The following is a 26,483-nucleotide window of genomic DNA, read 5'->3' as shown; positions in this document are numbered from 1 at the left end:
AGACTATATTAGGTTGGGAATCCTGCATCGTATGTATATTTAATACTTAACAGAGAGACCCAACATATAAATGAGAATCATGCTTTCCATTATCAATTATATCACTAATACTATCACTGCCATCACTAATAATCACTAATTTTCAAATAGATCCCACGGCTACCCTTATATTTGAAAAGACATAGTAATTCCTCCCCCCCCCCCAAAATTATGTGCAGAGTAATGCATTTGTAAAGGTCAAAAACATTTTATACCCTTTGTAATTTTTAGCTTTTATTTCTTTACTTTCAGATGTGCTCATTTATAAACCTTGGATATATTGGTTTGATCCCGAAGTGCATATTTTAATTCTAACCACATGCTAGTGAAATCATTGCCACAAATACATAATTGATTCAGCTGTTTTCCTATCCTGAATTAATTTCTAGGTCTGCAGTTGTTTTGATAGTCGCTTTTAAAAATTGAATATGCCATCACAATAAATTTTACAAAGCAACAGTTCACTTTGCGAAATTCCCAGGGGAGATACACACTTTGCTACAGTAACTGATTCGACAATAGTTCTCCACCTGTACTGTAAATAGAAGATCATGTAGATGTAATTTTGATTTCTTTCTTTTTGAAAGAATTGTTTGTACTGTTTCACTGAAATGACGCAGCTCAAAAGGAAGTTATTACTATAATCATGGAAATTCCAGAGTTTGTAAAAGAAATTTTGGAGAGACTGATGGACAATGGGGGCTCAGATATTTACATACCAATGTAAACTGTTGGATGAAAGTGAGGAGCTGGAGGATGGGGAGCTAAAAATAGAATCACATAGTATCTTTCAAGACAGCATGGATATCTGCTGGAATATTGATCAGGACTATTGCAACATTTTGCATAATACAAAAGAAGACCTTGAAATTAACTCCAGCTTCGCCTTCATTCGTATAACTACTTTGTTGCAAGTTAGTCTTCAAAGAAAGGTTTTGGTATTCCATTCACTCTTGTCAGCAATCTGTGTCAAGCAGATACTATCAGCCAAGGCTGCAAAATCAATGCATGAAGGCTGAAGCTAAGGCAATCAAAAAGCCAAGAGAAATTTAATGAACCAGAAGAAAACCTCAGGAAAAGACTGCAAAAGTGAGAAGGTGCTTATTTGTTCCGGGACTTGTTAAATTGTTGATACATGACAGGGAAAAGGGATGATCCTTTGATCATTTTGTCCCTTTTCATATTTACTAGCATGGCTATGCAGATTTGTGCATACATTCACAAAGAAGACAGATGAAATAACATTTCATTGTAAATCAAATTACTTCAGCTTGAATTTTGTCTATAATAACGGGTCAGACTAAATACATAAATAACTGTATATTTTATACTGTTGAGGATTATAAATATCAGGGTTTTTTTTCACTTTAGTGTAGACTTTTTCTTTCTCTCTCTCTCTAATCATGTTACCTGTTTTCTGGATTTCTAGGAATCAAATTTTATAGTGTCTTTGGTCAGTGTTTTCTACACATGTCCTCAAATTCACCTCTAATGAAACTATTTTGATGCACTGGGGAAAATTACAATTATGTGATAAACTGTGCCATTTAAATATATATATATCATTATTTGAAACATCATAATTTTCCTAAACTGAAATAAACTATTCCTATCTGACACTATATTCTATTGATACATTATTAACATTCTTCCAAATGCAACCCAGGATCATAAAATTGGAAGTTATCATAGAGCCCAGCCCAATGGCCTATGCAGGATCCACTAGACAAATGAATTTCTGACAGATGACCATCTATTCTCCATAGGAAGATTTCTAGCAAAGGAGAATTTAACATCTCATTCTAATGAGGCAAACCATAATATTGTTGCTTTTACCGGAACAATCTGGAACTGAACACACTCAAAACCATAGAAATGGTGGTAGACTTTAGGATAAACCCTTCCATACCTTCACCTCTTACAATACTAGACAACACAGTATCAACAGTAAGGTAAAGGTAAAGGTTCCCCTTATTATTTATTTATTATTTTATTAATTAGATTTCTAGACCGCCCTTCTCCCAAAGGACTCAGGGTGGTGTACAGCCTTATTAAAACACATAGGTACACAATAAATTTAAAATACATTTAAAATGAAATATTTAACCGGCCAATTTAAAACTAAAACAGTCAAAAGACCGATATAAAACCCTAAAATATAAAATTATAAATAGATTAATACAATTTAAAATTCAATTAAAATTAAGTTAAACTAAAATATTAAATTAAAATAATATTTAGGCTAGTCCCGCCCGATTGAATAGCAGAGTCTTCAGTTCCCGCTTGAAGGTACGGAGGTCGGGAAGTTGGCGTAACCCTGGAGGTAACTCATTCTATAGGGTCGGTGCTGCCACAGAGAAGGCTCTCCCCCTGGGGGTCACCAGCCGTGACTATGTGCTAGTCATTCCTGACTCTAGGGGGCGGTGCTCATCATTTCAAAGCCGAAGAGCCAGCGCTGTCCGAAGACGTCTCCATGGTCATGTGGCTGGCATGACTAAATGCCAAAGGCACACAGAATGCTGTTACCTTCCCACCAGAAGTGGCACCTATTTTTTCTACTTGCATTTTTACATGCTCTCGAACTGCTAGGTTGGCAGAAGCTGGGACAAGTAACGGGAGCTCACCCTATTATGCGGCACTAGGGATTCGAACCACTGAACTGCCGACCTTTCGATCGACAAGATCAGCGTCCTGGGCCACTGAGCCACTGGGTCCCCTTGTATCAACAGTAGAGACCTTCAAATTTCTAGGTTCTACCATATCACAAAATCTAAAATGGACACCTAAGATCAAAAATGTCATCAAAAAAGCACAACAAAGAATGTTCTTTCTGCGCCAACTCAGAAAGCTCAAACTGCCCAAGGAGCTGCTGATACAGTTCTATAGAGGAATTATTGAGTCTATCATCTGCACCTCTATAACTGTCTGGTTTGGTTCTGCAACCCAACAAGACAGACACAGACTTCAGAGGATAATTGCTACCAATCTGCCTTCCATTGAGGACCTGTATACTGCACAAGTCAAAAAGAGGGCTGTGAAAATATTTACAGACCCCTCACATCCTGGACATAAACTGTTTCAACTCCTACCCTCAAAATGATGCTATAGAGTACTGCACACCAGAACAACTAGACACAAGAACGTTATGGCGTTTCTTCCCGAACGCCATAACTCTGCTAAACAAATAATTCCCTCAACACTGTCAACTATTTACTAAATCTGCACTACTATTAATCTTCTCATCGTTCCCATCACCCATCTTCTTCCACTTATGACTGTAACTTTTTGCTTGTATCCTTATAATTTATATTGATATTGATTGGTTCCTGATTGCTTATTTGTACCCTATTAAGTGTTGTATCTTAGAATTCTTGATGAATGTATCTTTCTTTTATGTACACTGAGAGCATATGCACCAAGACAAATTCCTTGTGTGTCCAATCACACTTGGTCAATAAAAAATTCTATTCTATTCTGCTTTAAAATACTACGTGCTTTACTGAAATAAATGGTGAAGAGATATATTGAGGCACCCTTTGTAGATTCTGAAACTAAGAAAATGACTATATTATAGATCTCTTGGAATTTGCCATTAGCTTCACTGAGAGGTAGATTGTTGTTTGTGTTATTACAATACTTCTTCATTTTTAGAATGCATTAGTGAAAATGGTGAACACATTTGGAATGCATTAAGAAGAAAGACAATATACAATGTCTTGTCCATTTGTACAGCAGGGCAGAGAACATTTATCTTTTCCTGAATATCATACAATAGGCCTGTGATATAGGCACTCTCTTTTTCTACTTCTTTTGAAAGGAAACGACACCTTCATTTGTCTGTTCTAAAGATACATACTTTTAAAAGAGGTAAAATTACATGTTACTATGTGTACAAGCAGACTGGTGCTGAAATGGTGTAATTACAGATGTAAAATTGCAGAGAGACTTTGCTTGGCTTAGAGCAGGCACAGTGCTCAGTTTCTGGAGGCATGTTTGCATTATGGAAACAAAGCATTCTGGTTTTGCAAAGAATTGAGATATGGCTAGCTTAATTTGATCAAGCACCTCAGTTTGAATTTTATCCCAGTTAGATTTCAGAATTAGTTGCCCTTGGAAAGTATTCTTAAATTACAACCCCTTGTATTTTTTAAAAAGCATATAGATAAACATTAATTCAATTGGCTTCCAATTTACCTCCAGGTTCAATTCAAAGTGCTAATTATGACAAATTGCTTGACCCTCCCCAGTCCCAGGCTGAAATAAGGAACCCATGATCTAAGACGACATGAAGATCCCATACAGCTATTTTTGCCTCCCAAAAATAAAAATAAAATAAATGCAGAAGTATAATATCTTTGCCAGTATATTAAAAATTCATATGCTTTTGGGTGGCGTTGGAAAGTTTAAAAAGATGAGTTATAATCTTCCCAAAACATAACCCTGTCTATCTATAGGACATCATTAAGCTGTTCTAAAAATTCATCCTAAAATAACAAATAAAAAGTGTTATCCATCAGTAGTGGGTTGCTACCGGTTCTCCCCAGTTCGCAAGAACCGGTAGTAAACATTTTGAGTAGTTCGGAGAACCGGTAGTAAAAATTCTGCCTGGCCCCGCCCCCAATCTATTGCTGCCTCCCGACTCCCAGCTGATCGGCTAGAAGGAAAAAATCAAGACTCACTTGTCGAAGAAGAGAAAAACAACAACAAGAAGACACTGTCCCTTTAAATTGAGAAGCCAAGAAGCCTCCCAACTGATCAGCTCGCTTCTCAGCCAGGAGATCGCTTGGCAAAGAAGAAGGGGAGGAAAAAACGCTGTCATTTTAAATTGACAGAGCGGCTAGAAGCTCCTTTCTGGGTCAACTGAACAACAAATTGGATAAGAGGAGGAATTCTTATATGGTTCAATGTTTTTGAAGTTTTGGGGTTTGTGCAACATGGGCTTTGTGTTTCTAAAAAGCTTTGGGCGATTTCCATTGTGAAGTATCCTGTCTTGAATGAGTTTTCTGCCTGCTTGTAAATGGAGCTGAACTTCCGGCTTCCACTTTCTATGATCTCTAAGCACGCTGTTTTCTGCTTACAAAGTTTCCTTTATGCAGCTGGCAGGAATGTGGAATTCCAGGCAGGTTCCTTGCTAGCAGCTTGATTATTCCTTAATTATCTGGGATATTTTATTTGGGAAATGAAGAGGGGGGAGTTTGATTCCTTCCCAGAACAGATTAGTGGGGTGGGGAGGAAATGGGGATTTTGAAGTAACCTTCCCCTGGAGTGGGGATTTTAGGCTTGCTGTCAAACATCAGCCATAATACTAATGATTGTTTTGAACAATATGCAGGTTGTATTACATGAATGGCTATTTTATATGTGAAATTATGACTGAAACCTATATAGGTTCACACTATCAGGAAGTTTGTCCTTAGTTTTAGGTTGCTTCTCTCTTTGTTGAGTTTCCATCCATTGCTTCTTGTTTTACCTTCTGGTGCTTTGGAAAATACATCCCCCCCTTCTTTCTAGCAGCCCCTTAAAAGACTGTTGCCTATCACACTCTTGGGCAAAGCATGTGAGCCATTTTCTCCTTTCAGTGATCCATGAAAGTGCATCTATAGCAGAGGTTTCTAACCTTGGCCACTTTAAGACTTTAAGACAGCAAAGCTGGCTGAGGAATTCTGGGAGTTGAAGTCCATAAGTCTTAAAGTGGCCAAGTTTGGAGACCCCTGATCTATAGTATGTAGATAATAAAGTTGAAAAAAGGTGAACAACATTTTTGCAGAACTATAGATACATTGAGGCTGGGTGTGACAAGGAATGGCTGGGAGGGGAGGGGCCAGGTGAGGTACCCCTTGACATGAGAGACATTGAGTTGGTCATGCCTACCCAGTCATATGACCATCAAGCCACACCCACTGTCACATGACCATCAAGCCACGCCCGCAAAATAAGCCATGCCCACAGAACCGGTTGAAAAAAAATTTAGAACCCACCCGTTACCCATGCTACTAAAGTTTGTTTGTGTGTATATGTGTTTGTGTGTGTGTGTGTGTGTGTGTAACACAAACACATGTTCTGTCACAAAAAATAGTTTGTTATGTAAGAAAGTGAGACAGTTTTGTTTTTGCCCTGTGTAGAACACCAATTATGATACTTCCTTCAAAATGAAATTAAAACAGCTCCATCTGTTAGAGTACAGACAGTCACAATAATATTTTTAACAATTAGTTTTATTATAGCATAATAAAGACATAAGTAATGCATATTAGTTCAGTGCAGTGGCATTTATATAGTATTAATTGGAGATTATATTTTACCATTGCCTTCACCTGCACAGTAGTGAAACGATGACAGTACCGTTGTTACTAAAGTGATTACAGGTTGTTCTCAATTCACAGCTATTCCTTCAGCGACTTAACTTCACTTAACTTCAGTGAAGTTAAGATAAGGCTGAACAAATGGTGTTTATGACTGGTCCTCAGAATTCCAAACATCCCAGCACTCTGATCTGTGTGTTTGTCAACCAGCTCACATTTATGACTGGTTACAGAGCCCCACCATCACATGATCACCATTTGTGACTTTCCCTATTGGCTTTCTCAGAAACTTAATGTGGAAGCTGGCAGGGAATATTGTAACTGGGGTAAGTTTCCCCTACTCACAACTTTTCTTTGCACTTGTGCTGAGCCAGCCACTCACACACCTTCGACCCTCACCGTATCCCTGTGTCAGCCTTTCCAGGTAAACCCAGCAGGAAGCAAGACTAGATGAACTAATTCTACTTTATTTTAAAGCTACATGAACAGAATCTTTCAAGTTTGAAGGTACAAATGTTCCATTGCCACATTTTACTACTTAATCTATAAAGCCGGGTCCTTTTTAAGTTTCTTTTCCTGATCATTAAGCCACTGGGGGTTCCTGCCTCTCTTGTTTGATTGTTTCTTAGGCAGCATCTCTTTCCCTCTTTATCCAAAGTAATTTACACATTCTATGCACTCTTGTGCGCTGTCCCTGGGCCTCATCACATGTCCCTTGCACCTCCTCTGCAACCTCAGCTGTGCTTCTCTTGCACCTTGATATCCGCAACCTTCCCTGCCTTACACCCTCACAGACTCTTCCTCAGCTGTGCTGCATCTTTCTCACACCTTCAGGCACCCCATTACATCTCCTTTTGCCCCCTTCCCAAGCCTTGTTGCACATCTCATACACACATACACACACACACCTTTGCCATATCTCACTCATACCCTTGGTCACCCCTTTGCACCCTCATGCACCCTTCCTGAGTCCTGCTATGCTTCCTTCACACTCCCACACCCTTCTCCACCCAGCAGAAGCCACATCTGCCTGTTGGCCTGCTTGCAAACTACCTGGAATTTGCAACTTCCTGGTGGCTTCTCAACAACTTGGTTGTGGGAAGCTGGCAGGAAATTGCCTCAGCTAGCAATCATGGGATTCAATTAATAACAGCAAGTGAGTCTGCAAGAATTGTAATAACTAAGCGATGCAGGCAAGCTAAGCGACTGCATTGCTTCATAATGGAAATTCCAATCACAACTTCTGTCATAAGTCAAGGAGTACCTACATCCCCCCCCCATATGTTTGCTTTAGCTGGGCAGATGGGAATGACCTTTGCTCTTTGGGTGACCCTGCTAAAATTACATATTCATATAAACTCCAGCCATTCTTCTCTCAACTCAGGAATAGCCCCATCCCTTCCCTTTACCATAATGACAGCTTGAGAATGTAGTAGCTAACACAATTCATATATTTCTTGATTCAAAATACAATGCAGTCAGAATTTAGAAAGGAGAATGCAGATCATCAAAAGTCAGAGTTTGTGCTTCATGCGACACTCAATAAAATTAACTCTTAAATATTGCAAATCTCATATGAACTCTCTTAATCCACTGACAAGACATGTAAGAGTGCATGTAAATATGAGGTATATGTATACAGCAGTGGTGAAATTCAAATTTTTTTACTACCAGTTCTGTGGGTGTGGCTTGGTGGGCATGGCAGGGGAAGGATACTGCAAAATCCCCATTCCCTCCCCACTCCTGGGGGAAGGATAGTGCAAAATCTCCATTCCCATCCCACTCTGGGGCCAGTCAGAGGTGGCATTTGCTGGTTCTCTGAACTATTCAAAATTTCTGCTACCGGTTCTCCGAACTACTCAAAATCTGGCTTCTCCCATTGGCTTTGTCTCTCAGAAGCCAGCTAGGAAGTTCACCAATGGTGATCACATGACTTCAATATGCTACAACCATTGTAAATAAATGTAATTTGGAATTCTGATCACATGATTGTGGGGATCCTGCAATGGCCATAAGTCTGCAGATTGGTTGTCATTTTCTTTAGTGCATTCAAATGTCACTGCATAAATGGTTGAAAATCAAGGACTATCTGTACAGGATATAGCTCATATAAAGACCAATATTTTGAGCATATTAAAAGAATTTGATCCAGCTATATTACAGTCTAACCTGAATGAAAAATAATCTCCATTTTATATTACCCAGCGGATAGTTTTCACTATGAGCCTGTGATGTGATAATTTTGTAATTTCTCTAGTTATCATAAAATCTACCAAGAATTTATAAATGCTGCAAATTCTTCATTAATATTTTAAAAATTAAATTAAATATTTCTTTGGCTGACGAGCCAATCTGTTTTGGATTTAGGTATTTTTTTTTCTGACCATTTTCACTTCTTGCTCCTTCTGAATTTATTGACAGCAGCCGGTTTAATAACTAAGCATGACTAAAGTAAGTTGACTGATCAGTAGGCCTTAAGTGCAAATAGTCTATGTAATGTGCTAATTTTCAGTACTATGCAGGCATAATTTGATACCTCGGAACAGTATGCTACATAAGATTATGTAGAAACAGATTACATAAGGAAGAGATAGCAATGTCAAGCAGGCATCCAAGGAAGAAAACTGGTCAACTATTAACCTGCTGTTAAATTGAATTGACCTCATTCTTGAAGAGCTTTTGCAAGATACACAAATAGATGTCTTGTTGTAGACAGTAGTAGGTTCTGTACACCAGACTGAGTCTCCCCAAAGCAATTCAGTGACCAAAGGACACACTAGGTCTCTCTTCATGCCAGAATCCCTTCCTCAGGCAATTGACTCATCTTTATATACTGGCAGCTTTATTTGAGGTCTGATGCTCTTTTCAAGTGGACATATTTATACTTTTGCCAGCTGTTGTTGAAAATATGTCTATTTCCTCCCTGTTTTCTGCTGTTTCTATTATTTTTGTCCTCTGGAAAAGGGACAGAAAAATCCATGATGGGATGATCAAGGTCAAACCTACTATACAGATGTAAAACCACCCACTTCTTCTCTCTCTATCTTTTTCCCATCTTTACTTTAGGGTAGCTATGCCAGAAAGATGAAATTCAGAGCAATCAGAGAGGCAAAAACAGGAAGTCTTTGATGTCCTAATTTGAAGGCATTGGTATTCATTTGTAAACCTTTTTCTGGCTTTGATACAGTACCTAACAAAATGTGTCTTCTCATGTGTTCCTATAGATGGTCTAAGCCACGGGTGTCACGTTGCCGTCATGTGATGTTTCATGATTTTTTTCCCCTTTGCAGAGCTGGGGTGGGCTTGGCCTGCACGTGATGCATTAGGTTTGTGGGGCACCAGTTTGACACCCTTGGTCTAAGTTATCTAGAGGAACACATGATAAGATAAACTATAGGTATTTTCAGAGACCCTGTTCTGGGTACTTCCCCTGCTGAAGTTTAAAGTGAAAGGCTATATTGGAGAGTGAGTGAGTTCTTCCTGCTTGTGCCAACATTAATTTTAGTGGTAGTCCTGCCTAGCCCTGTTGTGTCAACATTATTGTGCTTTCAGTGGTAGGCAAGGACAGTTGTATTTTATCAGTGCTCTTCACAGCTCAATGAAGTATTCTCTTCCTATCTGTGAACCAGCAGAAAATTAAATTGGCACACATTTTGCTGTCTCTATTATTTCAAACTTCATCTCTTCTGGTTTGCAGCTGTAGGATATTTTTTTGCTCCATTTCAAATAGGTAAAATGTAGTTTTTCCAAACCTTTTCAATAGCTTGGTTGGGCAGAGGAAGGGGGAAACCATCAGTCAGATCACTGTTGTGATTGCTGATGTTTTTAGCAGATAACTGAAATAAAAAATTTAGCCATCTGTCAAATCTTGATACTTCTTCACTTTTCACTCCCCAGTGTGGGGAGCTGATACTTATGCTGAAAAAGGTAAGAGGAAAGGAGGAGAAGAAGCTCTTTGCCTGCCAGAAGGCTAGGCCAATCCCTTTCTTAGAGAGCTGAGTCAGCTGAAATAGTTGCTATGAAAAAGAGCAAAAAAATAGCAAGACAGAATGAAAAGGGCAGAATCAAACAACATGCCGAAAAGATTATGTACAGTTACTATAGTATGTTCATATTTATTTAGATTTGTTGGCCATCAAACCTGAATGCCCTCTGTGGCATAAAGAATAAAACCAGTAAAAGCTCACTTTCGATATGTGGTATACAGAATAAAACCAGTAAAAAAACAAAACCAGTTACAAACCATGTAGACAAATATAGCATATTGGGGGGAAAACAGTACTCAGATATCAATCTTCTATTGTTCACTACAGGTAGTCCTCAACTTATGACCACAATTGAGCCCAAAATTTCTGTTAAGTGAGACATTTGTTAAGTGAGTTTTGCCCGATTTTACGATTTTTCATGCCACAGTTGTTAAGCAAATCATTGCAGTTGATAGTAACCCAATTGTTAAGTGAATTTGGCTTCCCTATTGACTTTGCTTGTGAGAAAGTTGTAAAAGAGGATCACATAACCTTGGGACACAGCAACAGCCATAAATATGAACCAGTTGCCAAGCATCCAAATTTTGATCACATGCTCTTGGAGATGCTGCAAAGCTTGCAACTGTGAAAAATGGCCATAAGTTACCTTTTTCAGTGCTATTATAACTTTGAATGGTCACTAAATGAACTGTTGAAAGTCGAGGACTACCTGGAGTTGGAATCACAAATTCATCCTGACTTCTGGCCTGTTTGAAAAGCAATAATTTTAGAGTTTTTTTGCAAAATAGCAAGATTAGACCCAGATGAATTTCCAGGATGATGGTACTCGGAGGAATAGGGTAATAACAGAGTGCTCATGGCCCATAAGATAGCATTGTTTAACTGGTGGGACTCAGAGATTGCCTGCTCTTCCTGATTAAAAGCATGACTAACATTCAAATGTTTTCAATTGCAATTACAGAATGCGAACTTTGGAATGGTTCATTAGAAACCTCTAAAATTCAAAAAGCAATTCCAGAACTTCAAACAGTAGTTCTTCCACAGCTAATCTTGTCAACTGCAGATAGGATAAGATAGAAAACATACGTAGCTTGGGAGATTCATTAGGAGGGCAGGTTATGTAGCAAATAAAGTAAGCAGTATAAAGGATAGTTTCACCTTCAAACAAGGTGCTTTGTATTTTGAATCGAACCACTGAATTCACTGTAAAAACAACTTCTGCAGCCTCCTTCCCACCTACTCCATTAGTGCCACTGCATTGCAATATCATAAAAGGAGAGTACAAATCTTAAATTTCTTCTCAGGAGTAAAACAAAAGATCTTTGAACTGAAGTAATTAAACTCAACTGTGTGTGTGTGTGTGTGTGTGTGTGTGTGTGTGAACTAATTAAAGACTACTTCAGCTTCAACCACAACAATACATGAGCACACAATATATTTAAACTTAAAGCGAACCGCTTCAATCTTGATTGTAGAAAATATGACTTCAGTAACAGAGTTGTTAATGCCTGGAATGCACTACCTGACTCCGTGGTCTCATCCCCAAATCCCCAAAACTTTAACCAAAGACTGTTTACTGTTAACCTCACCCCATTCCTAAGAGGTCTGTAAGGGGCTTGCATAAGAGCACCAGCGTGCCTACAGTTCCTGTCCTAATGTTCCCTTTGGTTGTATTCAATTTGTGTGGTTATTTCATGCTTATACTTATATATATTGTTGTGTTTGACAAAATAAATAAATAAATAAATAATTCAGATTTATTTTTCTTTTGATTGGGGAACATGATGAGGACCATATTCATACAATGCACTGAACTGCAAACTGGCCAGTCACGTTAGCCTTTTAGTCCAGCATGTTGTGTGAATGTAAGTGTCAGCTTTGAAAGGCAATTTTCTTTTTGCTTCTTAACTGCCACATATTTTAGCTGGGGAAGTTGGGAGGGGGTTGTTGTTGGAATGGTAGAAAGTTAGTCATAACAACATTCCGTATTCAAGGACATCTTGCGTCTGATGGAGACTGCCTGAAGATTGTATCCAATTGAGTATGAAGAGTTGATTGGACAATGTGATGAACTTGTGGGTGTGGGGCAGGGCTGTGAACTGTCAGCTGAGTGTGGAAAACCTGGAAGCTTTCAGTTTCGGGTTTTCCCAGCTGTGTCAACATGACATCTCTAATAAATTGGAACTTTGAGGAACCTCAAGCCTCAAAGCTTTATTTAGTTGGGGGTGTTCCTTGGAATCCTGACAGTAGGGAGTCATCTATGTGTGAGTTGGGTGGCTATATAAATTTATTATATAAACAAACAAACAAACAAACAAACAAACAAACACTATGTTAAATGAATCCTATTTAAGGAAACCATAGGTTAGTGTGTTATATGAACAGAGATAGTGTAGATTATTTGATCGCAGTGGTTCTATGTCTGATTTTGGTACCAAGACACTACTTTATATAAACAGAAGAAAGCCCGTGTAGTTTTTTCAGTAAAGCGATACTATACATGACTATGGACCAAGTAGGAAAGGGCTCGCCACACATCTCTAAGTCAATACAAAGCAATGTCAATGTAAATTTGCTGACCCTGTTGCCAAGCCTTATCCTGCCTCCATTGTGTCTGATCCATGACACTGACAATTGTATTGTCCAGATTAATGAATAAATTGCTGCTGCTTTACTATTATGGCTTGTCACCAGCCAGTGAGGAAAACTTCCATAACCTGGTATTGCAACAATGACAGGTAGGTCTCATTTCAGGATTCTGCCTCCCCACCCTCTATAATTCATATTGAGTTTTATTTTATAGTAACAGTGATTTTAACTGATCATAGTTTCATTCAGTAGTAACTGGTGATCAGAAATTGAGCCTGGTTATTCCAGTAGGAGATGCTCCAGATTCAACTCTTTGCCCATTACTATTTATCATGTATATGCTAAAACAAAGAATAATACATTTACTTGTGAGCGCCAATGCTACTAATTAATATTCCCAGATTATTTTTTTATATATTTTAATCTTTATGAGCTAAACCATAACTACAGGAAGACTATAAAAATCATTGACTACAATGACTTGTAGAAAGAGAGGCAAAAAGTAGCATCATAAAGTGCTAGAAGGAAGTGCAACAGAAAAGAAGGCTCTTGAAAGTTCTCAAGAAAGCTGATACCACTACAACCAATCATATATTAATTGAAAAAGAACATAAGCACTTCTGTAATGATCTTTTTGCCTCAAAAGTAGCTATCCCAAAATACTACTATTCAGAGGGCTAGTCATTAATGCCAAAAAATGAAAACAATGCAACTAGTCTGCAATCAGACAAAATCCTAGGATTAGACTCAACCATTTCAGAGTTTTACTAAACATATGGAGAAATATCAGCAAAACTACTAAACAAGCTTTTCAATGACTGCTTAGATGTAGGAGGTATCCATAAGTTATGGAAATCTTCAAAAACAATATATTCATCAAAACAGAAGATCCCCAAAAGATTACAAACTATTGCCCAATCTGCTACCTTTCTACATCCTTCATCCGTGTGATTGGAAAAATACCTGCATGAGCATCAGCCTTGGGAGTAAGCTGGTTTATGCAAAGACTATTAAATCAATCAACAAGCACTTATATAAGATCAGCCAGCTCATAGAACAAACATGAGAAGTCCACCAGTTCCTATGTCTTTTCAGTTTGTTGACAATGTACAAGCATTTGATAGTATATAGACTAAAATGCAGTTGTAAAAATATTTTAAAAATGAAGGCATTAATAGACAATATACCTGGTTATTACGGAAAATAATTGAAGACTGCTTAACCAATGTTATACAATTTATCCAACCAATGAATATCCAAGGATCCAAAAAGGTGACACAATCTTCCCAAAGCATTTCACAGCAGTTTTTGAAAAGATCTTCAGCGGGCATAATTGGGAAGAAAGAAACATTAATATAGACAATGAAAAGCTCACTCCCCTTTGGATCAACAATAACATTTTGATTGTTAGTGTTGAGGAAGTTGAAAAAGTGCTTAAATGAGCTGAACTGAATAGAATAGAATAGAATTTTTTTATTGGCCAAGTGTGATTGGACACACAAGGAATTTATCTTGGTGCATTTGCTCTCAGGGTACATAAAAGAAAAGATACATTCATCAAGAATCATAAGGTATAACACTTAATGATAGTAATAGAGTACAAATAAGCAATCAGGAAACAATCAATATCAATATAAATTGTAAGGATACAAGCAACAAAGTTACAGTCATACAGTCATAAGTGGAAGGAGATGGGTGATGGGAATGATGAGAAGATTAATAGTAGTGCAGTCTTAGTTTGACAGTGTTGAGGGAATTATTTGTTTAGCAGAATGATGGCTTTCGGGGGAAAACTGTTCTTGTGTCTAGTTGTTCTGGTGTCCAGTGCTCTATAGCATTGTTTTGAGGGTAGGAGTTGAAACAGTTTATGTCCCGGATGTGAGGGGTCTGTAAATATTTTCACAGTCCTCTTTGGAGTAAAGATCAATAGAAACAAAGCCCAAAATGTACTCAACCCATTCTGCCAATAGCATGAAATGAAACTTGGATATGAGAAGCAAGAAGAGGAGAACACATATATCTTGCCAAGAACTCAATTTAGTCAACAGAGTTGAGTGAGAAATATCACACAAAAGAAAAGCAGCATGAGTAAGCTTTAGTCACATAAAAAGAATTCCAGCAAATTGGCTACCTAAAGACAGGAGCAAACATCTCCAACACTATAATCTTCCCAGCAATCCTCTATGGATGTGTCAGTCCTTTGAGATAGTCCTTGCCTTCTCCATAGGGCTGCAACAAAAGGACTGAGGTCACTCAGCTGCATTTGTGTCTAAGGCAGGACCAGAACTCACAATCATTTGGTTTCTAGCTTAGTGCCTTAATTATTACACCTAACCTGCACTCATATCCTTGCTTAATCAAATTTATTTATACTATAGTTTTTTTTAACTCAAGCTGTATCATCTTAATTATATCACTTTTTGAGTTTTATATTGTTATAGTAAAATTAGTGCTGTTGCTTTTAGATTTATTGAAGTGCTTGTTGAAAATAACATGGAATTCCTATCCAGAGTTTGAGAGGTTATTATCTAGTTGGTAAGTTACTATTTGACTGGAAAAATAAGTGGCTCCCCATTATTCTGCAAAAAGCCTTAACAATCAAAACTTGTTCTGAATATTTAAAATTTCTTTCAATTGTGTGTTATGGATGCCTTCTTAATTATTAAGAAGGCATCCATAACATTAATTAATTAATTTAAAAAAAAATATAGCAAGGATTTGAAATATTTTTTGACAAGTCAAAGAATTGTCATATTTCTTATTTCACAATAAAGTATGAAACAAACTCTGTTCTACCTTTTGGAGAAGAACATGAATCACCTTTCTCTAGCTGACCTTTGCGCATCCGGTGTGCAAAAATATTTGTTACGCTTAGTTTTCGTTCTCTTTCCTAAAGAAATGCATTATTAAATTTAAAAATACTATAGGGTTAACAATAACTAGTAACATAAATTTCCCAATTCTTATTTAGATTTCTTTTTTCTAACCATTTGTACAATTTGTTCCACACTCTATAATAGTCCGAATCTTCTCTTTCCCTAATTTCCATTGTCATTTTATCCATTTCTGCACATTGTAAAATTTTCCTAATCACTATTTCCTCTGGTGATATATTATTTTGTTTCCACCCTTACGCAATGGTAATCCTTGCTGCCGTCAGTATATGTAGTATTAGGTATTGCGAAGATTTTTCTATTTTTGGGTCTATTATTCCTAATAGGAAGAGCTCCGGTTTGAATTCTATCTTTTGCAATGTGATTTCCTCCAACCAGCTCTTAATCTTATACCAATTTTTTTTTTGGACACATCCACCACATGTGGTAGTATGTTCCTAATTTATGGCCACATCTCCAACATTTGGGTGATAGATTTGAAGACATTTTGGCCAATCTTGCTGGTGCCAAATGCCATCTATAGAACATTTTGTACAAATTTTTAATGTTAATTGTAGCTCTTTCCCCAGAATTAATTCTAATAATACAGGTTCGTGAATTGTTAGGATGGGATAGAAGTCTGGCCCTACTATTTAACCATTTTTGTGTTCACTTTTAGAAGTTACCAATTCTTCTTCAGGCACTGAGCTGAGATTTCTATTCTATTGCTTAATTGTAGATCATCTTGATCATCTGGTTCTACTGGTCAGCTGGTTGAGGCATTTTTCTTGTAGCATTTGTGTGTGTATATTGGAATCAGATTTTACTTACAAATTTTAACCTCTCTGATACTTTTTTCAGTGAAATGGTGAAATGCATTGCTAACATTTTTTTTACTTCAGGTTGTTAGATATTCTGACATTCTGATTAATTTGAATAAAGAATTAGTAACTTACATTCAATGTTCTGTTTAAAGCAACCCAAAGGGACATAACTCCAAAGTGAACTCTTACCTGTAGCAACCTTACCATCACTTAGAAACTCCTTTTCCCACAGCTGTCCAAAACATCCTTTTGCATAGCAAAAGAACAATTGTTCTCTAGAACTAATAGAACAATCCTGTTTCAGCAGGAATTGGTGACTGATTATTAGTTCTGCTGATGTTCAGTTTAGGTGGCTGTCTTCTATTTTTACAGATATTATATGCTACTTACAATTTATAAATGGAAATAAATCCTTCCAAATTAATATATGTGCAGTTAGAAAGATGGAAATTAACTGTGCACATGATGACTATGGGAAAGTGGGCAAATAAGCACAAACCCAAAGGCCTTCCTTTCCCAGAAGAAATAGTGAGATTGGCTGTTCTCTTCTTTGTTGGAACTCTGGAGAGAAGTGAGGGGGTGAGGCGGGAGAGCAAAGGGTATCAAAGAAATTTGAGAAATGAAGTGCAAATGGAAAGAAGATGTGTTGGCAGAAAAATGGTTAACATTGGCTGGTGACCAGAGGAGGTATAACCACAAATTCCATAGCTGCCCCAATCCACCTCTGTTCACTGCCATTACTTATCACCTGCTCTCACTTTCAGTTCTAAGCATAGTGAAACACACAACATAATGGGAAAATGTATGCTTTTGGATATGATTGCACCATCATTAGTATAAGTAAGGATGTTTTCATGGCACTGAAGAGAATTTTTTAGCCATTTAGTTTTTCAAAATTACTTTTACTGGTTCTTAGATGGTAAATTCAAGAGATGCACTGATTTAGTTGCACAAGTGGGAGGCAGGAGGAACTGTTACTAGAGCAGTTTAGCTATGACATACGTTTATGGAGATTCTCAGTCACCCAGGTCATGGTTGTCCCAAAGGCGCTTTTTCAAGAGGGAACTGGACTTGCTTGTTTTCCTTTGAAGACATTTCACTTCTCATCCAAGAAGCTTCTTCTGCTCTGACCATGGATGAGAAGATTTGATGAGAAGCAAACGTCTTAAGAAAGTCCAGTGCCTCTTGAAAAAGCACCTCTGGGACATGACAAACTATACTTTCCAGCAACACTTACTGCTCATTTTGCTAAATAGTACATGAAAGGGCTCAATTTTTGGCTTGCCAATCTGCTTTGTCTTTTTTAAGAACCCAAAAGCTACCAATCTGATCGAAGTAATATATTAAGAACTCCTGACCCCTGAACTTGATTATGACATCAGAACTAAACAGAGTTCATTTTAGGATCCTTCCATCTTAAAATCGATTTTCGTTTCTGCAATCCTTCTGATTTGGGGCAGGGGCAATTCTGAACGCCATAAACCGATTAAACTGAATAATGTTCGAGATCTCTCAGACCTAGCTCTACTTCCCGCTTCGTCGCCTGCTGCGCCAGGAACAAATACGAGACCGTGGCCGATACCGCCTCACGCAGAGACCCTTCCGCTCCTCCCTTTTCGCTTTTTCTCGGCCGGGGTTTTCAGGAATCAAACGATGGCAGTTGCAATTGCGCAGTTGGGTCGTTAGGGGGCTTCTGCGAAGGACCGGCCTGCCGCCGCCGCCGCTTTGGGCGGGTTGGAGTATCAGCTGACTCTGCTTCTCCTTTCCGAAGCTCCGCTAACGCTGCTGCTGCTCTTGCAGCTCGGTTTTCATTCCTCAGCAGAGCGGGGAGGCGAAGCGAGGCGCCTGGGAAGATATCTTTCGGCTGTCTCCCTATATATTTTAAAACTAGTGCCTGAGCTCCAGCGTCCTTAGCTGCTGCTTTTGCCCGCGATGCTGCCGCATTTAGCTTTCCTGCTGCTGGGAGCCTCTTGGACAGCGGGAGCTTTGGAGGTAAGCGGCTCCCCATTACCTTCTTCTCCCTGTTGCTACGACAAGAAAGTCTTTGTTCGCCGAGAGCCTCCCGCAGCTTTAAGCTGGGGCTTGGCCCCGGAACCCGCCGATGAAAGCGGCCTGCTGAGGCTCGAGAAGAAAGGGTGTGTTCCTCGATCCGCGCCTCTTCAGAAATCCCTGCTTCAGCCTGGAACAATGGAGAGAGGAGGCTGGGAGGGCTGGGACGAGCGGCTTCCAAAAATGCTTCTTTCGCTCACTTGCGGGTAGCTTTGGGCAGCCTTTCAGCGAGCGTCCATCGGCTCTGGGGCGCTTCCGAAAGGCGGAGAGAAGGGAATTTTGCCTCTTCTCTGTTACTTAGGAAGCGGGCAGTCTCTGGGATGAGAAAGAAAAGGGAGCGCGAAGGGGGAGGGCGAGGCCCCTTGTTTCTGCCTCGCATCCATCCTTTCTGGAATGCGCCAACTTGGCAACGATGGATTCGATGCTTTGCTTTGCAAAGATGAAATGGGAGGGGGGCAGGAAGAGAGATGAGTTCCCTGTCTGTCGCCGACCGCCGCGTGGGGTTTTTGGTGGGTTTTTTTGTGTTGCCTTTACGCTTCTCTGTGTTGTCTGGTGTGGCCGATCTGGGGGCGGAAATCGAGAAGTGGGGGGCGTCGCCTGTGATGCTGGGGCCGGGAGACCCGATCCTCCGGCTAGGCGATTGTTATTGATCGCCCGCTTATCACTGCTTTCCCCCCAGTCCTCCTCTTCCTCGCCCTCACAGGGAATGCAAACAAGAGACGCTCGTTTTGGGGATTGCCCCTCACTCCCGCCGTGCATGGGGGGAGGGGAGGAGGAGGAGGAGGAAGTTCTCTCGGCTCAGGTGCCTGTAGCTCGGGCAACTTCAGTACTAAGGCATTAATGCGTTGCGGCTCCTGCGGAACAGCCCCCCTCCCGCCTTTGGGTAGGGGGATCTTTGCTCCCACCAACTGCGACCCTCTCTGTCCCTCCGTGCTTCCCAGTGAGGGAGGAAAAGGGGCATTATGATGTGGCCTCCCCACGTAATAAGGTCGTCTAGTTTATCCTGGAGTACGTTGCAGGCTTGGGAGGCAGGACTGGGAGAGGGTGGAGGAGGCAGAAATCTGCCCAAATCCCCCAAGAGGGCTTCCTTCGGTATGGACATAAAGCGCTTCGCACACCGAGAGGCTTTCGTCTAAGGAGGGGAGTTTGGGGAACCAAATGAAAGGAAATGGGTTGGAGCGAAGCTTAAGAGCGAGAAGATGGCGCCTCTGCAGTGCAGTAAGGAAACGCTGTAATGAAAGCTGCAGACCGAAGCAGCCCTCCCACCGCTAGGTGTTTTAACAACTCGGCTCTTCCTTTCAGTCAGCTCCCCATCAGGTAGTGAACGCCTGGTGGAATGTTTTTCGGCTTCAGCATCCGGAGTAGAAAGAAAGGGATGGGTGTGGGTGAGAAACGAGAGGGGATGCCACAGAAATCTTTCCTTAGGTAGAAGGACTGTTTTCCCTCGATTTGACTTGGCGTTTAGTTCTCTTTCTCTTAAATGCCCCCTCCCTCCCCCCCTTCCTCTGCTGTAATTTTGCAGAATCAGTTGCACTCAAAAAGGTTGTGCTGAAGCTGGGCTCTGCTCTAGGTTCGCTTTTCCTGGCGTTGGCAAAAGAGGATCTAAATATGCCACACCCTCTTTGAAAACTGTAAAAAAAAAAAAAGTGGAGAGTCTTGGAATTTAATTTTTTGAGCTTCAAGGTTAAGGCATTTGGTGGGATGGGTATACTGTATGTTGGCCTGCAAGGGAGGTTCAAGATCTTAGCTTGCATGGAATAGTGTGAGCTTGAAATAGAACTTGGTTCTCCTTCTGACATCCCACCCCCACCCAGAAACTGACTAGTATTTCCTCCTTGCTAGTTATAGAAAATTGAGATAAGGTTCTATGGAAAATTGAGACAAGGCTCTATGTGAAATTGACCCAAATGACAGATCAGTAGTATGCTTAGGCCTTAAATTTATTTTCCATACTATTACTTTTTTCCATTTTTGTATAATACTGGTTACCATTAAAGGAGTATTGTGATAGGTTATGGATGTAGAATGTGAATGTTTAAATTAGTGAAGGCTGATTCACTTTATTTTATTTTTTAACTCTCAGGAGGGCAGAAGAAAGAAAAGTCATCTCCTTTACCTATTTTGCATCCTTGCTTTCAGGCTGACTTTTCTTTCCATCAGTGCATTAAGTATTTGTTGATGCAAATGAGTCTCATTAAGTTTAATTCCTTAGTAGGTGAGCACAGGATGGCACATTAAGGTTATCCTACTTTATGCACACTTGTTCTAGAAATTCCAATTAAATGAATGTGACTCATTTTGAAGTCACAATGCATAGAATGGTGATGTAGGATATACTTTACTAATATTGTGTAGGTGGACAATAAAGAAAACAAAGTCTCCAAAAGAGCAACTAGTTGATCTGTTTGTTAAGCATCAGATTTAGATTCATATGCCAATTGTAGAAGAGAAATACTTTAAAATTTGTTTGTATTTGAGGTTTGACTGTCTTCCATAGTAGTGAAATTTATTAACAGATCTAATACCCACTGAAAATAACTTGTTCAGACCTGCCTATGAAGTCTGTAAAAGGCTAGGAATTAATTTTTTGTTCAATTTTTTTTAAATGATGCTTTTTATTCCACCTTTTTGTCCAATGAATTTATATTAACTTTCATGATATTTCTTCCAATTTCAAAGAAGATTAGGTCTATTTTACACATACATAATAATAAAATTTACAGGAGTTAAGTAACAGGTGTCATACCATGGAGCAGACTTAGTCAATTTTCATGTTGCATTAAGCCATGTGTTGGTTCATATATCATATTCAACCATCATGTGGTTGATTTCATTTTTGTTTTCTGTGGTATGTGAACTTAGTGTTTAATGTATAAAGTCTGTATGCTGTCCTCTCCATGGCTGCATATAGTAGAAGTATAGTCAAAGCACCTAGAATACAACGGATTAGAAATGACTGGGATAGAGTTTAGGATGATTATATCCAAATTTATATACCTACTTCATGAGAAAGACATGGCTGTTTAGCTGTACCTTGTAAAGGAGCACAATTACCACGGTACAAATACATATATAACTTTGATTGCCCATCTTTTTCTAGTTTTATGAATAAGGCTAGTTTATGAAAATGTAATTTACCTTTCAATAGATACACATTTCTTCCTTCCTCCGCCCCATTCCCTTTTTCTGAGTGTTGCTGTAAATTATCAGATAACATACTTTTGTTTGATTTCATTGTGTTTGCAATGTTTTGACAAAAAAGATTATGAAGAAAAAATTTCAAAAAATTTAATTGCAACCTTTAGTGACACTTAAACGTTGAAATTATTCCAAGGCTGAGAAAGAAAGTTTTAGCTTTTTGAAAGTGAAGAGTTGAAAAATAAAAATGTTTTTATTCTGTTAGTTTGAGCTGTCCTTTTAGAGAATTAAATATAGACTTTTATGTATAAAAGCTTAAATAATAAATTAAAAAAGCTTAGATATCCCATACCAATATATGTAAAACTATTTATGATATATATTGGTATGGGGTATATTACCTGCAGGTGATAAACATTTGCTTTCTTCTGAAAGTACATCCTTTAAATGGTTTTGTTGTTCATACCTGACAGATCCTGCCTATGAATTAGATCAGGGGTCTCCAACCTTGGCAGCATTAAGACTTGTGGACTTCAACTCCCAGAATTCCTCAGCCTTTGCTGGCTGAAGAATTCTGGGAGTTGAAGTCCACAAGTCTTAAAGTTGTCAAGGTTGGAGACCCCTGAATTAGATTGTTTATGGACTATCTAATTGTCCATAAACAATTAGTGTCAAACTCAAGGGTGCTTAGATCTGGCCCATGGGGCCACCCTGGAAACAGTGAAGGATTTGCCCACGGTGCCTCTGCCAGCGAAAACCAAGCTCGGAGGGCTGCCCTCTCAAGCTTTGTTTTTGGTTGCAACAGCCTCCTGCAGCACTCTGCCAGCAAAAATGGAACTCAGGAGGGTTCCCAGGCTCCAGTTTTGCAGGCAGAGGGCTGCAGGAGGCTGTTGCAGCCAAAAACGAAATCCGGTAGGGCCGCATGCGGGCTGCAGGACGTCAAGCCGGCCACACTCACCCCAGCCACACCCATTTAGGCCCCCGAGGGCAAACACAACTCTGATGTGGCCCCCAATGAAATAGAGTTTGACACCCCTGGACTAGGAGTTTGAAGTGGTATATGTTAGGAAGACATTTTATGATAACAGAATGGATTTAAATCTAGGAAGGGTGCTGGGCAATTCATGACTACTTGCTTTATTACAAAATGGCAGTTTTCAAACTCCAGGGTTAGCTGATATACTTCATTTTGTGATGCATTAAACTTGTTCAATATGTGGTAATACTCTATTTACTTAGAAAAATATTGGACTTTATATTAATTTCTCAATTCAAGATTGCCTTAGCTAATGACGATAGCACTGAAATACCGTACTACGATGTAAAACAGAAAAGTGTTATGAAATGCATTGTTTCTTAAATCACTATACATGTATATCTCTTTCCTATTAGAGTCAGATGGCAAATAAGTATAAGAAAATCTGTTATTTTGTTTTGATCTGCCTTTCAAGATACATTTTTATGTGATAATTTATGGTACATGTTTGCCTAAAGGAGAAATAGCTTTAGTAATCTTTGTAAGCCATAGATAAATAGGCTATATATCAGTTGTGTAGTGAAGTTCTGTATCTCTATTTTCTCTCCTTTAATTTAGAAAAAAATAGCCTATGTATGAACTTTGAGATATAAAATTTGTCCTGTGATTATTAATTTAAAAAGGATGAAAGTTGATGTTTTTATGGATTTAGTGAAATTTTTAACCTAGTAACAGTTAGCATCTACTGCTTTCAATGGAGAGATAAGATCGAAAAGTTTGAGGTACGATCTAATGAATGTTGGTTACAATAATGCCTAACCATCAATGTATAAATGACCTTTTCTTACTGCCTTGAAATAAATCAATTCTTGCTCTCTTTTCTTGGTGATTTATACTGCACAAATATGCCATAATATTTATATGCTTTAAGAATATGAATGACTGTTCTTTACCATTATAAATTCACAAGTGTCACTCTATGTCTTCTGCTTTTAGTAGAGCAGTTTTTCATCACACCATACTTCATGAAATAGAGAAGCTAATTCCAAATTCACCTTCCCGCTAACATAGAAATTTTCATACAGCTTCTTTTGCAAACAGAACAATAATTCAACAGTATTTAATTATTTATTCAATTTATATTGCCACACATCTCACTCTGGGAGGTACACAATTTAATATAAATAAAAACACATTGTTAGTGTACTAAAATAAACTTTAAAAATAAAACATGATTATCAGTTAAATATAAAAGGCCTTTAACATAGCCAGGAAACAGGGCCTGTTACACACCTGGACCCCCAGATTTGGACACAATAATACCGAATGCCAGTTTTGGCAGAAATGTAACCCATTATGCTACACATTTAAAAGTCAGAATGTTGGACATGTAAGCCATTTGTTTGTGGCTTAGCATGTTGTGTGAACCACCAGTTTGATTTATTCATTAAATGAGTTTTTCTTCCTAAAAAAATATTGAAATGGGTAAGTGGCCCAGTGTACATGTGCCAAGAAGTACATGATGCTTCTAACTGTTGTGTCAGCATTACAAGTGAATAATACATTAAATAATTAGTCACTTCCTGTTTGATTTATTACAACATACTCTACATAGAGTTGTCCTTAAAGAGAATTGAGATGATTCAGTATGCAGTAATATGGGCAATATTGATGCTTCATGTTGTGCCCAAGTAATACTGCTACCTCAACTGCAGGCTTTCATCCAATTTCTCAATTTAAGATGCTGGTTGACACCTTTGAAGCCTTTGTTGTCATGGGGCTTGGTTTCCTGTACCTCTCCCCACTGTTTTATATTCAGATCACCTGACGGGTAAAGTGGGCATGCTGTAGGTCCCATTGGTGAAAGAGTGTCGCTTGATAGGTCCTGGAAAGCATGCCTTCTATGAAACGATGCCTCTCTTATGGAAGAGCCTAAGTTTAAAACATAGAGGACCCCGACACTGCCAGCCTTCCAGAATCTGGGACCAGGATGCTAACTGAACTCTAATATGAGTGCGGTGTATCAGTAATTAGATAGGGCTTTTTAGTGATCGCTATTTTCTGTTTGAGAGTCAGTTTGGTTAATGGTTAAGGAATCAGGATAGAAAGTGGGAAACTGTGAGTTATAGTCACATCTTAGGCACAAAGCCAACTGGTTGACCTTGGGCTACTTGTTCTTTCTCAGACGTAGAAAGCAAACAATGCACTCCTGAAATTTTACCAAGAAAACTGCAAGAAACAGGCGTCAACTGACTAGAAGTAGCAAGAAAAAGTTTTTACTACCACCAGTAATCTCCACATGTGAAGCTTACTGCTAGGCATTACACTAATTTTGAAATAGAGTAAGTGGTGTCTGAATGTATATGTTGCATCAGACTTCATCCATATTTGATGACCATCTTTATGGAGCAACAGAAGCATATGAACTACTGCTAAGATAACTAAAATATCACTGAGCAAGCTTAGGTTATTTAATATGTGTTTCAAAATAGCTGTGCTGTCTCCCAGCATGTTTTAATACATTCATTTTCCTAGTTAAAAATATACTAAATGTGCCTAATGATTCTTATACTTATGTGGTTAACACAGTTATGAAGGTGTTTCATTTCTGAATTGCCATGAATGCTGTGTATGCTATGTTTATGTACCAAAATAAATCAGAGTTGATAATTTCAGCATCCCAGAATCAAAATTTCCATTTGAAGTTTGAAACTACTCTTTAGAGTGTTTTTGCAATTCTCATTGAGAAGATAATTACTGTACTGACAGTAGTTTCCTGAATTGGATGCCATAGTAATTTATGGTTAATCCACCTTACCCAAATAAGAGAAGGAGAATAACATTGCAGGACAGGTGAATTTCTCTCACTTTCTCCCTCCCTCCCTTCCTCCCTTTCTGTTAGTTTTTCACTTCATTTAAAGACTATACAAATGTTCAGTTGTTTTAAAATGCCTTAAAATATTGGAAATAAATACTAAAAAAGTTTAATATTTAGGAATTGTAAGCTTGAATTGAATTATAAACTCTTTCGTTCCAGTTGAATCTGGTTTTAGGGTTAACTACTGAGGGTTAAATTGGCAGCTTGATTTTGCATTTGTCTGATTGTGAGACCTCAAGTAATAAGTGAGATCCAATTTCTTGATGGGTCTGTATTCCATATACTAGGCCTTTTTTTATTAACTCCATAATTGTAGGTTTGCCATTAATGCTTAAACTTCAAAATAGGTTTTTTTTAGAACTGTATGAGTACTTCTGTGAGTTCTTCTCACAAGTAGACCAGCCTAAGAAATGCCATATCAGTCAGGACTATTTTTATTGCTTCAGTGGGTACAGAGTGCAGTTGTTTGGGCTCCTAGGTTGGCCCATGTTACACCACTGCTCTGCGAGCTAGTTTGCTTCCAGGTGCAATTCAGGATGTTGATTATTACCTTTAGAGCCGTGTATGGCACAAGTTCAGGATACTTTGAGGAGCAGTCTCACCCCATTGGGACTGGCTGGCTCCTCCTGCACTGGCAGAAGAGGTGGTGACCCTCTACCATGGTGCCTGCCCTTTTGAACCTCTTATCCCTTGAGGTGATATTGGCTGCCACCCTTCTGACCTTCCGTAAGGGCCAAAAGATGTGGTTCTGGCAAATGGCTTGGAGCATCACATTGGAGTTGGATGATGAATTAAGAGAAAATCCCACCTCCCTCATCTGCTTATACTT

General features: G+C 38.8%; 1 protein-coding gene across 3 annotated transcripts in view; it reads left to right on the top strand.

Moving 5' to 3' along the window:
- The first annotated feature begins 18,330 nt into the window (after window positions 1-18,330).
- The window catches only part of APP (amyloid beta precursor protein), a 113,549-nt gene continuing 105,396 nt past the window's right edge, over window positions 18,331-26,483 (top strand). Inside the window, exon 1 of one of the 3 annotated variants that reach the window (XM_058186748.1) lies at window positions 18,331-18,605. In XM_058186748.1, coding sequence (XP_058042731.1) covers window positions 18,546-18,605 — 60 coding nt within the window. In that variant the 5' untranslated portion in view covers window positions 18,331-18,545. The remainder of the gene's footprint in view (window positions 18,606-26,483) is intronic. The other 2 variants (XM_058186747.1, XM_058186746.1) reach the window with 2 other exon arrangements.

This window comes from Ahaetulla prasina, chromosome 5 (assembly GCF_028640845.1).
Source record: "Ahaetulla prasina isolate Xishuangbanna chromosome 5, ASM2864084v1, whole genome shotgun sequence".
Taxonomy (NCBI): domain Eukaryota; kingdom Metazoa; phylum Chordata; class Lepidosauria; order Squamata; family Colubridae; genus Ahaetulla; species Ahaetulla prasina.
Note: the sequence above shows the minus strand (reverse complement) of the source record. Positions and strands in the feature narration are given on the sequence as shown.